The sequence below is a fragment of the Palaemon carinicauda genome, chromosome 39 (genome assembly GCF_036898095.1).
Source record: "Palaemon carinicauda isolate YSFRI2023 chromosome 39, ASM3689809v2, whole genome shotgun sequence".
Lineage (NCBI taxonomy): Eukaryota > Metazoa > Arthropoda > Malacostraca > Decapoda > Palaemonidae > Palaemon > Palaemon carinicauda.
Genome location: NC_090763.1, coordinates 20,601,539 through 20,616,511, shown reverse-complemented (window position 1 = coordinate 20,616,511; position 14,973 = coordinate 20,601,539). Strand labels below are relative to the sequence as shown.

The following is a 14,973-nucleotide window of genomic DNA, read 5'->3' as shown; positions in this document are numbered from 1 at the left end:
CCAGTGTGTAGCAGTTCTCGTAAAGAGACTGGACATCTTTCAAGTAAAATGACGCGAACACTGACTTGCTTCTCCAATAGGTTGCGTCCATTATACTTTGCAGAGATATATTTTGCTTAAAGGCCACGGAAGTTGTTACAGCTCTAACTTCGTGCGTCTTCACCTTAAGCAAAGTTCGGTCTTCCTCACTCAGATGTGAATGAGCTTCTCGTATTAACAATCTGATAAAGTCTGATCAAGCATTCTTTGACATAGGCAAGGATGGTTTCTTAACTGAACACCATAAAGCTTCAGATTGGCCTCGTAAAGGTTTAGTACGCTTTAAATAGAACTTAAAAGCTCTAACAGGGCATAAGACTCTTTCTAGTTCATTGCCTACGATCTCCGATAAGCTGGGAATATCGAAAGATTTAGGCCAAGGCCGAGAAGGCAGCTCATTTTTGGCTAGAAAACCAAGTTGCAGCGAACAAGTGGCTTTTTCCGACGAAAATCCGATGTTCTTGCTGAAGGCATGAATCTCACTGACTCTTTTAGCCGAGGCTAAGCATACCAGGAAAAGAGTCTTAAGAGTGAGATCTTTCAGGGAGGCTGATTGTAACGGCTCCAACCTGTCTGACATGAGGAATCTTAGTACCACGTCTAAATTCCATCCAGGGGTAGCCAAACGACGCTCCTTGGTGGTCTCAAAAGACTTAAGGAGGTCTTGCAGATCTTTATGTTGGAAAGATCTAAGCCTCTATGCCGGAAGACCGATGCCAACATGCTTCTGTAGCCCTTGATAGTGGGAGCTGAAAGGGATCATCCTTTTCTCAGGTATAAGAGAAAATCAGCTATTTGAGCTACAGAGGTACTGGTCGAGGATACAGAAACTGACTTGCACCAGTCTCGGAAGACTTCCCACTTCGATTGGTAGACTCTAATGGAAGAAGCTCTCCTTGCTCTAGCAATCGCACTGGCTGCCTCCTTCGAAAAGCCTCTAGCTCTCGAGAGTTTTTCGATAGTCTGAAGGCAGTCAGACGAAGAGCGTGGAGGCTTTGGAGTACCTTCTTTACGTGTGGCTGACGTAGAAGGTCTACCCTTAGAGGAAGACTTCTGGGAACGTCTACTATCCATCGAAGTATCTCGGTGAACCATTCTCTCGCGGGCCAGAGGGGAGCAACTAACGTCAACCTTGTCCCTTCGTGAGAGGCGAACTTCTGCAGTACCTTGTTGACAATCTTGAACGGTGGGAATGCGTAGAGATCCAGATGTGACCAATCTAGGAGGAAAGCATCTATATGTATTGCTGCTGGGTCCGGGACTGGAGAGCAATAGATTGGAAGCCTCTTGGTCAGCGAGGTTGCAAAGAGATCTATGGATGGTTTACCCCAAGTGGCCCAAAGTCTCTTGCACACATCCTTGTGGAGGGTCCATTCGGTTGGAATTACTTGCCCTTTCCGACTGAGACAATCTGCTATGACGTTCAAGTTGCCTTGGATGAACCTCGTTACTAGGGAGATGTCTTGACCTTTTGACCAGATGAGCAGGTCCCTTGCGATCTCGTACAACGTCAGTGAGTGGGTACCTCCTTGTTTGGAGATGTACGCCAAGGCCGTGGTGTTGTCCGAGTTTACTTCCACCACTTTGCCTCGAAGGAGATACTCGAAGCTTTTCAAGGGCAGATGAACTGCCAACAGCTCCTTGCAGTTGATATGCATGCTCCTCTGACTCGAGTTCCACAGACCTGAGCATTCCCGACCGTCCAGTGTCGCGCCCCAGCCCAAGTCCGATGCGTCCGAGAAGAGAACGTGGTGGGGAGTCTGAACAGCCAGGGGAAGACCCTCTCTTAGGTTGATATTGTCCTTCCACCAAGTCAGACAAGACTTTATCTTTCCGGAAATCGGGATCGAGACCGCTTCTAGCGTCTTGTCCTTTTTCCAGTGAAAAGCCAGATGGTATTGAAGAGGACAGAGGTGTAGTCTTCCTAGTGATACAAACTGTTCCAGGGATGACAGCGTCCCCACCAGACTCATCCACAGCCTGACTGAGCAGCGTTCCTTCTTCAGCATCTTCTGGATGGATAGCAGGGCTTGATCTATTCTGGGGGCTGATCGTCTTGTTGTTCAGCAACGTCCTCATCAGATAGTTCCTCATCCGAAAACTGATGAGGAAACGGCAACGGAGTGGGTAACGTCTGGCTCGCTGAGTCCGGTCGCACTGGTGCATGCGTGACGGAGCCGGATGCAACGTCATGGAATTGCTGCACAGTCTGTGAACTGTCAACAACCATGGGTGCGCGAGGAAGCACAGCGTCCACCCGAGACTGTCTAGACCGTCTGGGTTGTGCAGTCAACACCATACTGGGTTGCTGAGGTTGACGCACCGCGTCAAAACAAGTCACCTCTGATGGTTGTTGAACGTCCTGAACGTCAACAACCACCTCCGAGCGTCGCTTAACGTCAATGTGCGGCTGGCAACCCACACTGGGTCGCATCGGTGGAGGAACCACCTCAACTGGTAGACGCGAGAAGGTTACCTCAGCGTCAACAGGACGCACAACCGACCGGTTGGAAGGTTGTTGGCCAGAAGGTTCGGCAGCAACCTTCTCCGCATTAAAGTCCTCTATCAAGGACGCAAGCTTGGACTGCATGTCTTGCAGCAAAGCCCATTTAGGGTCTACGGGAGCAGGTGCGGCAACAGACGGGGTTAGCGACTGAGGCGGTACCGCTTTCCATCCCTGAAAGCCTTGTTTATGCATGACATAATTGTACAGCAAAACTTCAAAGGCTCGAAAACAGCTGTGAAGTTGACCTGTAAAAAACTTGGAGCGTCTCCTGGCCAGGCGCCAGGGAGAGTCTACGAGATTTGAGAAGTCTATCTGGGCAGAGGCAGGAACTCCCAAGCCGAGAACTTCTCTCGTGTCATATCAGACTCTCGCTCTTTTTAAAAGAAGGGAAAGCAAAGGCTGTATCCCCCAAACTCCTGCTGGTGATAAACCAGTCGCTTAGCAGACGTAAAGCTCTCTAGGAGAGCGAGAGAGCACTAGCTTATAAACAACGGCTTCGAAGTAGCTAGGCCTAGTGTAAGCTCTGACGTTTAGGCGAACGAGGAGCAGCAGTTACAAAAAGATCCGGACAAAGATCCTTAAAAATCAGCATGATTTAATTAAAGTCCATAGAGGGCTAAGCAGCTTTAGGCTCCTCTCCGTCTGACAGAGTCCTCAAGGGAATATCAGTAGGAGGGGGAACAGCAACTTCCTCATCTAAAGGAACCTTGTCCGAAAAAAGCTGAGTCTCAAGCAAGGGAGAGACCTACCGTGGTGGCAATGCTTTACAAGCAGAGTCCACACACACACTGGTGCATTAGTAGCGGACCAGGACGCAACGTCATGTAACTGCTTGACAGTGTGAACTGTCAACAACTGAACTGTCAACAACAACAGGTGCGTGAGGACGCACAGCGTCCACTCGAGACTGCTTTGACTGCCTAGACTGAGCAGTCAAAACAACTCTAGAATGCGGAGGTTGACGCACAGCGTCAAAACAATTCAACTCCGATTGTTAGCGAACGTCCTGAACGTCAACAGGAGCATCAGCAAGTGGCCTAACGTCCAAATGTGGCTGAAAACCCACACGAGACCGCATCGAGTGTGGTTCTAAACAACCTGACTGACGTGACTTAGCTACGCCAACGTCAACAGGATGCACAAAGGAACGTTAGGTTGGCTGAAAGCCAGGATATCGATGAGATAAACGGCTAGACTCACCGGACTAATCGGCAGAATAGTCTTCCATAAGGGAGGCAAGCATATTCTGCATGTCTTGCCGTACAACCCATTAAGGATCCACGGAAATGGTTGCGGTAAGAGACGAGGGTAACGCCTGTGACCGCAACACTTTGCCAACAAAAAAGACTCTCGGAGTCTGTGTTACGCTTTTGTTAGGCGGCGAGCAGTTTTCCGATGACTGCATAGGGTCAGAGCTGTCCTAATGGCTGCAACCAGGACGCTGGACCTGTCCTGAAAGGACTGACTTTCGCTTAAGGGTCTCGAAACCTTGTTACAGGTTTCTTATGCGAAAAGCCTTCGGATGACGAGGAGAAAAACGTCTCTCTCGCCTTATGGTAGGGGAGATCTTGGTAAGATACACCCGATACCATAGAGGGAAACGTCTGTTCGCTGATCAAGGCCTCTCGAACCCATAAGTCGTATGACATTACTTCTCCCCTGGGCTTGGGAGCTTGCAAGAGGTCCTGGACTAGGTGAACGACAGGCACGAACAGACGAACCCTCGGACGCAACACTGTAACACTTTGCGCAATATCACTTTATCACTACGATTTTCTGTTTTGCACTTATTTCACTGAAATCGAAACTTTTACTGATTTCTACCTGAAGCACGCAATTCTACCCTCATCAAAAGGTAGTAAATGCGAAATCAGGCGTATAATGCAAGCACATTAATACCAGCAAAAAAACAGTAAACATCTTTTAAGATAAAAAAATTCAGTGGTTGGGGAAGAGAATAAACACTAGTTCATTCAAAACTACGTTTTCAATCTCTCACCGTACATTGCCTGGGGACGAGAATAAAACTAAAAACGTTTTATCCTTTCTCCCCGTACAGAGACTAGGGACGAGAGTAACTCGAGAACAACGTTACCCGCTTGAACGGAACGTTTTCTCTCCTCTCTCTCCCTCCGTCTCTATATCTCTCTCTTTCTCTCTTGATTTCGCACCTAAGAGAAGAGCCCAATTACGTTTCGTCAAAAAAACATGTTATTTGACCAAAGGAAAAAACTGAAAGGTTTTTCAATTAAAAAGTTCCTTTAAAATAGAATTTAAAACATTTAAGCTTTGAAAGAAGAATGAACAAAACGTCAGAATCGATTTACTCTTTCTGCAAAGTGAAACCGTGATACACTCTCTCTCTATCGTAACGATAGAGCGCAAACTGCGTAGCATAAATAAACTAAACGTTAGTTCATCTTTGAAAACAGTACGAAGACTATTCAAAGAAATTCTTTCATAAAATATTTCATTTAAAAAGTTTTAAATCCTTAGCTCTTTAAAAGCTATTTACGATTTAAAGGGCTCAACGTTGATTAACTTCGGTTTCCAAGTTAGGACCGCCTACTCTCAGGAAAGGTCGCATATAAACAAAACATTAAAATTTATTTTTTATGTTTATTATAAATGGAAAGTTAATCGAAGAGGAAAATCTATAATTAATTTATAACGTGATAAGATAATTACTAAAAGCCTAAACACACTTCCGTCTAAGGGAAGGGTCGGCCATTTAAAAGTCAAAGAAAGTCCATACTCTCTTTGTCACCAAAAATTAAATCTATCCAAAACGAGTTCAAGATTTAAGATGAAGATAAAACACCTGCACTGCGAAAGCTCAAACCAGAATATAGTACTTCACCAAAGATGATGGGAAAAACTCCAGGTTTCAACAGCGAGTAAAGTACGTCTTGTCGACACGTCGACAGAGAGAAAATTGAGTCTTTGTTTACATGGAGTTTGGTATCTGGCCGACAGTTGGCGCTGATGGGCACACCTGCAACCTGTATAGCGATCGCTAGCGAGTTTTTTTGTACAGTTTTTTGTCTGTCGAGCAACAGAGTTGCAGCTATATATTCACCGGCTAAGTTAAATATTTAAAACATCACGCCGCTAGATTTTTGTATTGCAAATGTGATTTTTTATTTAACAGGTACTGCGGTTCTCTGTGTCGCGTGTACGTGAAATCGTGAAGGGAGAACTCGCATAAAGAGGCCTGACCGTACCCCTTACTCCTCATTGACTGCGAGACTGAAAAGACAAAAAGGCTATGGCATACCATAGGCCAAGGATATTGCCCTTTAATCATCTGATTATTTCAAAACTGTACTAGAAGCCTAAATCTATTTTGAAAGGAAATAAAATGGGATATTTCTAGTTTTAGGGTATACTGTACACTAATATGAATCCAGACTTCTAAAGAAAAGCAGCATGAAAATCAGGTGAGCATAAAATAATAAATTTTATTAATTTTTTTTTTTTCGACAGCAAGCAATCTAAAGCACCATGTACATATGTTAAAGGCTGTAATACTTCAGAAAATTAGTAGACTACATGATAAGATTATATATAAAAGGTTGGTATTTTCTTAGTATATTACTGCATATTGCTTTTCTATTTCCTTAGAGAATGTTGCAATTATGGTAAATACAAAAAAAAAAAAAAATATTATTCTGAAGAAAGCTTTGTATCATCAATCAGTATTTCAGAACTCACATAAATACCTTTCCTTTTATTATGGTCACTAGAAATACTGAATTTCAAACCAGTCTGTACTTAGTAATCTTGTTGAAGCTTTTGTTTGTCAAGTGCAAGCTGTTTATAAAAATTTGACTAGAATCAGTAGTGCCAAAATAATTCTTTGTAAAATCAAAATTCTATTGGCTATACTTGAAGGCATGGATTAATCACAACATATCACAAATGCCTTTTCAAAATATGCCTCACAAATTATTGGAGTTAATAAATAATTATACTTTATTGCTAATTGCTTTACTTACAGTAACTATTTAGGTTTAGTGCTCCATGGATTATAACACCATGAAAACTAATACAATTTGTCTGAATTTAGTTTCAATGTGTAAATGATTGACTAGAAGCCTTACTACAACAATCTAATGAACTGTTCTAGTTGTTCTGTAAATGCTACTCCACTTTAATATTAAAGAAAACAATGAAAGTAGATAAAATAAAGAAGAGTACTATTTTAAATAATAAGGTAAACCATCTTCATTATGTTTGTGGTTTCTTTGGACACCTACACTATTTTCATTCTGTAAAGTATTTGCCAATCCTCACAAAATCCCAAAAATATCTTGTGGTAAAGAGACAACAAAAACCTTGGAGAATACTGTACTACCCTTCAGTCAATTTAGAATCATAGCTAATATAGTGATTTAGCTATAAAATAAAGTATTCAGTATTCCACATGATACTGACATTTCAATTAAATATTTCATTTTCTTTAGAAATGTAATTATCTAAAAAGGTCAACCCTGGACTTCTCTTCACAAGAAAAGTAGCCCACATAAGCAGACAGATACGGCTCCTAACTACCCATACCGATAACTCAGTGGAATTATTTTCATACTTAGCATTGCAATAGTTGTAAAATGCTATAGATCATTTGAAAATAAAACATCTATGGCAAACTAGTGCAATTTCTACAACATTCATATTGGGTATTTATGAAAAATGCAATAAATAATGTTGAATAAGCTATACTATTTCCTTAACAATTCTTGATAAAAAAGTAAACTAAATACAGACCTCAAAAATACACAAAGCTTAAAATATCAATGTGTTTTTTCCAACTTTTCATTACTACATGACTAAGTTTAAATACTGGGAGTAGACTGTGTTACAGAAATTATAAAATGCTGAATGAAGTAATAACAGAGGACTGAAGAACCCACAAAAGAAATTGATAGATACTGTATAGTATTAACTTCTTACACTGCCAATGTAAGATATGGAATCACCACTGTTTCATAGCTCTTAAATTACATCAGAGTAAATTACTTCTTGGTAGATTTTATGAGCTAAAGTCATTCGCTCCTAAGGCAACCCAGCAAGACCCCATCAAATCAACAGAACATTCACAGAGAGGAGTTTACCAAATATTGCCTTCCCTCTTTTGAAATACACTTTCCTTAGGTAACACTTAGCAATAAATGGATATAAAATCTCAATTTATAAAAACAAAACAGTTTCTGAATTACGTATTTCCTTCTTTTCAAAGAAACGGAATACTTGATTGTTGATAACTGGATGAAGCCCTGAATACATACCTTGTGGTTCCCAATCCATAAAAAAATTGTCAATTACCATTAATGTATGGTATTCCAATATACCATCTATGATTATGCAAGAAAAATGTTATTTTGATAATAAAATAAATTTTTGAATATACTTACCCGGTGATTATAATAGCTGCAACTCTGTTGCCCGACAGACAACTCTACGGTAAAAACTCGCCAGCGATCGCTACACAGGTTGCGGGTGTGCCCAACAGCGCCATCTGTCGTACAGATACCCAGTACTCAATGTAAACAAAGACTCAATTTTCTCCTCGTCCCACTGCGTCTCTATTGGGGAGGAAGGGACGGTCCTTCAATTTATAATCACCGGGTAAGTATATTCAAAAATTTATTTTATTATCAAAATAACATTTTTCAATATTCAACTTAGCCGGTGATTATAATAGCTGATTCACACCCAGGGGGGTGGGTAGAGACCAGCAATATATGTTTACATTATTATGAGCTAAGAGTTTTTATTTCATTTTAGAAGTTATCAAAATAACAAAAACAAAATAAATAGGTACCTGGTAAGGAAGTCGACTTGAACAATTTCTCTGCCTTTTAAGTACTTCTTCCTTACGGAGCCTCGCGATCCTCTTAGGATGCTGATCGACCCCTAGGATCTGAAGTATCAAGGGTTGCAACCCATACAACAGGACCTCATCAAAACCCCTAATCTAGGCGCTCTCAAGAAATGACTTTGACCACCCGCCAAATCAACCAGGATGCGAAAGGCTTCTTAGCCTTCCGGACAACCCAAAAAACAACAATAAAAACATTTCAAGAGAAAGATTAAAAGGGTATGGAATTAGGAAATTGTAGTGGTTGAGCCCTCACCCACTACTGCACTCGCTGCTACGAATGGTCCCAGTGTGTAGCAGTTCTTGTAAAGAGACTGGACATCTTTCAAGTAAAATGACGCGAACACTGACTTGCTTCTCCAATAGGTTGCGTCCATTATACTTTGCAGAGATATATTTTGCTTAAAGGCCACGGAAGTTGTTACAGCTCTAACTTCGTGCGTCTTCACCTTAAGCAAAGTTCGGTCTTCCTCACTCAGATGTGAATGAGCTTCTCGTATTAACAATCTGATAAAGTCTGACCAAGCATTCTTTGACAAAGGCAAGGATGGTTTCTTAACTGAACACCATAAAGCTTCAGATTGGCCTTGTAAAGGTTTAGTACGCTTTAAATAGAACTTAAGAGCTCCAACAGGGCATAAGACTCTTTCTAGTTCATTGCCTACGATCTCCGATAAGCTGGAGATATCGAAAGATTTAGGCCAAGGCCGAGAAGGCAGCTCATTTTTGGCTAGAAAACCAAGTTGTAGCGAACAAGTGGCTTTTTCTGACGAAAATCCTATGTTCTTGTTGAAGGCATGAATCTCACTGACTCTTTTAGCCGAGGCTAAGCATACCAGGAAAAGAGTCTTAAGAGTGAGATCTTTCAGGGAGGCTGATTGTAACGGCTCCAACCTGTCTGATATGAAGAATATTAGTACCACGTCTAAATTCCATCCAGGGGTAGCCAAACGACGCTCCTTGGTGGTCTCAAAAGACTTAAGGAGGTCTTGCAGATCTTTATGTTTGGAAAGATCTAAGCCTCTATGCCGGAAGACCGATGCCAACATGCTTCTGTAGCCCTTGATAGTGGGAGCTGAAAGGGATCGTCCTTTTCTCAGGTGTAAGAGAAAAACAGCTATTTGAGCTACAGAGGTACTGGTCGAGGATACAGAAACTGACTTGCACCAGTCTCGGAAGACTTCCCACTTCGATTGGTAGACTCTAATGGAAGAAGCTCTCCTTGCTCTAGCAATCGCACTGGCTGCTTCCTTCGAAAAGCCTCTAGCTCTCGAGAGTCTTTCGATAGTCTGTAGGCAGTCAGACGAAGAGCGTGGAGGCTTTGGAGTACCTTCTTTACGTGTGGCTGACGTAGAAGGTCTACCCTTAGAGGAAGACTACTGAGAACGTCTACTAACCATCGAAGTATCTCGGTGAACCATTCTCTCGCGGGCCAGAGGGAAGCAACTAACGTCAACCTTGTCCCTTCGTGAGAGGCGAACTTCTGCAGTACCTTGTTGACAATCTTGAACGGTGGGAATGCGTAGAGATCCAGATGTGACCAATCTAGGAGGAAAGCATCTATATGTATTGCTGCTGGGTCCGGGACTGGAGAGCAATAGATTTGAAGCCTCTTGGTCAGCGAGGTTGCAAAGAGATCTATGGATGATTTTACCCCAAGTGGCCCAAAGTCTCTTGCACACATCCTTGTGGAGGGTCCATTCGGTTGGAATTACTTGCCCTTTCCGACTGAGACAATCTGCTATGACGTTCAAGTCGCCTTGGATGAACCTCGTTACTAGGGAGATGTCTTGACCTTTTGATCAGATGAGCAGGACCCTTGTGATCTCGTACAACGTCAGTGAGTGGGTACCTTCTTGTTTGGAGATGTACGCCAAGGCCGTGGTGATGTCCGAGTTAACTTCCACCACTTTGCCTCGAAGGAGAGACTTGAAGCTTTTCAAGGCCAGATGTACTGCCAACAGCTCCTTGCAGTTGATATGCATGCTCCTCTGACTCGAGTTCCACAGTCCTGAGCATTCCCGACCGTCTAGTGTCGCGCCCCAGCCCACGTCCGATGCGTCCGAGAAGAGAACGTGGTTGGGAGTCTGAACAGCCAGGGGAAGACCCTCTCTTAGGTTGATAATGTCCTTCCACCAAGTCAGACAAGACTTTATCTTTTCGGAAACCGGGATCGAGACCGCTTCTAGCGTCTTGTCCTTTTTCCAGAGAAAAGCTAGATGGTATTGAAGAGGACGGAGGTGTAGTCTTCCTAGTGACACAAATTGTTCCACGGATGACAGCGTCCCTACCAGACTCATCCACAGCCTGACTGAGCAGCGTTCCTTCTTCAGCATCTTCTGGATGGATAGCAGGGCTTGATCTATTCTGGGGGCTGATCGTCTTGTTGTTCAGCAACGTCCTCATCAGAGGGTTCCTCATCCGAAAACTGATGAGGAAACGGCAACGGAGTGGGCAACGTCTGGCTCGCTGAGTCCGGTCGCACTGGTGGATGCGTGACGGAGCCGGACGCAATATCATGGAACTGCTGCACAGTCTGTGAACTGTCAACAACCATGGGTGCGCGAGGAAGCACAGCGTCAACCCGAGACTGTCTAGACCGTCTGGGTTGTGCAGTCAACACCATACCGGGTTGCTGAGGTTGACGCACTGCGTCAAAACAAGTCACCTCTGCTGGTTGTTGAACGTCCTGAACGTCAACAACCACCTCCGAGCGTCGCTTAACGTCAACGTGCGGCTGGCAACCCACACTGGGTCGCATCGGTGGAGGAACCACCTCAACTGGCAGACGCGAGTAGGTTACCTCAGCGTCAACAGGGCGCACAACCGACCGGTAGGAAGGTTGTTGGCCAGAAGGTTCGGTAGCAACCTTCTCCGCATTAAAGTCCTCTATCAAGGACGCAAGCTTGGACTGCATGTCTTGCAGCAAAGCCCATTTAGGGTCTACGGGAGCAGGTGTGGCAACAGACGGGGTTAGCGACTGAAGCGGTACCGTTTACCATCCCTGAAAGCCTTGTTATGCGTGACATAATTGTACAGCAAAACTTCAAAGGCTCGATAACAGCTGTGAAGTTGACCTGTAAACAACTTGGAGCGTCTCCTGGCCAGGCGCCAGGGAGAGTCTACGAGAATTGAGAAGTCTATCTGGGCAGAGGCATGAACTCCCAAGCCGAGAACTTCTCTCGTATCATATCAGACTCTCGCTCTATAAACCAGTTTAAAAGAAGGGAAAGCAAAGGCTGTATCCCCCAAACTCCTCCTGGTGAAAAACCAGTCGCCTAGCCAACGTAAAGCTCTCTAGGAGAGCGAGAGAGCACTAGCTTAAAAACAACGGCTTCGAAGTAGCTAGGCCTAGTGTAAGCTCTGACGTTTAGGCGAACGAGGAGCAGCAGTTACAAAAAGATCCGGACAAAGATCCTTAAAAAAATCATCATGATTTAATTAAAGTCCATAGGAGGCTAAGCAGCTTTATGCTCCTCTCCATCTGACAGAGTCCTCAAGGGAATATCAGTAGTAGGGGGAACAGCAACTTCCTCATCTAAAGGAACCTTGTCCGATAAAAGCTGAGTCTCAAGCAAGGGAGAGACCTACCGTGGTGGCAATGCTTTACAAGCAGAGTCCACACTCACTTGTGCATTAGTAGCGGACCAGAACGCAACGTCATGTAACTGCTTGACAGTCTGTGAACTGTCAACAACTGAACTGTCAACCACAACAGGTGCGTGAGGACGCACAGCGTTCACTCGAGACTGCTTTGACTGCCTAGACTGAGCAGTCAAAACAACTCTAGAATGCGGAGGTTGACGTACAGCGTCAAAACAAGTCAACTCCGATTGTTAGTGAACGTCTTGAACGTCAACAGGAGCATCAGCAAGTGGCCTAACGTCCAAATGCGGCTGAAAAACCACACGAGACCGCATCGGGTGTGGTTCTAAACAACCTGACTGACGTGACTAAGCTACGCCAACGTCAACAGTAAGCACAAAGGAACGTTAGGTTGGCTGAAAGCCAGGATATCGATGAGATAAACGGCTAGACTCAACGGACTAATCGGCAGAATAGTCTTCCATAAGGGAGGCAAGCATATACTGCATGTCTTGCCATACAACCCATTAAGGATCAACGGAAATGGTTGTGGTAAGAGACGAGGGTAACGTCTGTGACCGCAACACTTTGCCTACAAAAAAAGACTCTCGGAGTCTGTGTTACGCTTTTGTTAGGCGGTGAGCAGTTATCCGATGACTGCATAGGGTCAGAGCTGTCCTAATGGTTGTAACCAGGACGCTGGACCTGTCCTGAAAGGACTGACTTTCACTTAAGGGCTTCGAAACCTTGTGACAGGTTTCTTATGCGAAAAGCCTTCGGATGACGAGGAGAAACAATGTCTCTCTCGTCTTATGGTAGGGGAGATCTTGGTAAGATACACCCGATACCATAGAGGGAAAAACGTCTGTTCGTTGGTCAAGGCCTCTCGAACCCATAAGTCGTTTGACATTACTTCTCCCCTGGGCTTGGGAGCATGTAAGAGGTCCCGGACTAGGTGAACGACAGGCACGAACAGACGAACCCTCGGACGCAACACTGTAACACTTTGCGCATATCACTTTATCACTTCGATTTTCTGTTTGCACTTATTTCACTGAAATCGAAACTTTTACTGATTTCTACCTGAAACACGCAATTCTACCCTTCATTAAAAGGTAGTAGTTGCGAAATCAGTCGTATAATGCAAGCTCATTAATACCAGCAAAAAAACAGAAAACATTTTAAGATAAAAAAAATCAGTGGCTGGGAAAGAGACTAAACACTAGTTCATATAACTACGTTTTCAATCTCTCACCGCACATAGCCTGGGGACGAGAATAAAAAACTAAAACGTTTTATCCTTCCTCCCCGTACAGCGACTAGGGACGAGAGTAACACGAGAACAACGTTACCCGCTTGAACGGAACGTTTTCTCTCCTCTCTCTCCCTCCGTCTCTATCTCTCTCTCTCTTTCTCTCTTGATTTCGCACCTAAGAGAAGAGCCCAATTATATTTCGTCAAAAAAACATGTTATTTGACTAAAGGAAAAAACTGAAAGGTTTTTCAAATAAAAAGTTCCTTTAAAATAGAATTTAAAACATTTAAGCTAAGAAAGAATGAACAAAACGTCAGAATCGATTTACTCTTACTGCAAAGTGAAACCGTGATACACTCTCTCTCTATCGTAACGATAGAGCGCATGTTGAACGTCCTGAACGTCAACAACTGCGTAGCATAAATAAACTAAACGTTAGTTCATCTTTGAAAACAGTACGAAGACTATCAAAGAAATTCTTTCATAAAATATTACATTTAATAAGTTTTAAATCCTTAGCTCTTTAAAAGCTAATTACGATATAAAGGGCTCAACGTTGATTAACTTCGGTTTCCAAGTTAGGACCGCCTACTCTCAGGAAAGGTCTAAATAAACAAAACATTAAAATTATTTTTATATGTTTATAATAAATGGAAAGTTAATCGAAGAGGCCTAATAAAGGCGGAGAGATATAAAATATATAGAGGAAAATCTATAACGTGATATAATTACTAAAAGCCTAAACACACTTCCGTCTAAGGGAAGGGTCGGCCATTTAAAAGTGAAAGAAAGTCCATACTCTCTTTGTCACCATAATTAAATCTATCCAAAACGAGTTCAAGATTTAAGATGAAGATAAAACACCTGCATAGCGAAAGCTCAAAACTAGAATAAAGTACTTCACCAATTAGTTGTGAAAAAACTCCAGTTTAGCAACAGCGAGTAAGTATGTCTTGTCGATAGCTCGACAGAGAGAAAATTGAGTCTTTGTTTACATTGAGTACTGGGTATCTGTACGACAGATGGCGCTGTTGGGCACACCCGCAACCTGTGTAGCGATCGCTGGCGAGTTTTTACCGTAGAATTGTCTGTCGGGCAACAGAGTTGCAACTATTATAATCACCGGCTAAGTTAAATATTGAAAACTGTAAAATAATCCACTTACCATCTTCTATTAGCTGCGCCGAAGTGGCGTCTGCAGGTAAAGTTGGCATCAAGGTTGACATAGTAGTGTAATCCATATTTTCATCTAAGTTAATAAAAGGAGTATTCCAACGAGGTACTGGGGGAGTGGATCTGGGAGTAGTCCGTGGCGTAGTTCCGGGTGAAGTGAATAAACTCATACTTGTTGGTGAAATAACCCCAGACATGGCACTAACTGGACTCATATTTGAATAGGTAAATAACTGAAAAATAAAAATATACCAGTCAATTAACAAATAAATTGTGCTATGGAACAAATCTAAATAAAATCATAAATCCGAAATATTTTGGATAAAAGCTTCACAAATCATTCCTAACAATACATCAATGAAATTTGGTATATTACCTAAATCAAAGCCTTCTTGAATGCACAGCTTTAAAGTTTCACTGATGTAAGTGCAAAGAAAACTAAGATAACAAAATTAACTGACCATCATGAGCATTTACATAAAATCAATGGTAGAAATTAATAATTATCAAAATCAACCTGCTTCCTTTACAAAG

General features: G+C 42.9%; 1 protein-coding gene across 1 annotated transcript in view; it reads right to left on the bottom strand.

The window, feature by feature from the left end:
* Positions 1 to 14,973, bottom strand: part of LOC137631270 (mucin-6-like) — a 111,040-nt gene that overhangs the window by 48,308 nt on the left and 47,759 nt on the right. Inside the window, exon 11 of the mRNA XM_068363051.1 lies at positions 14,432 to 14,672. Within this exon, the coding sequence (XP_068219152.1) occupies positions 14,432 to 14,672 (241 nt within the window). The remainder of the gene's footprint in view (positions 1 to 14,431; positions 14,673 to 14,973) is intronic.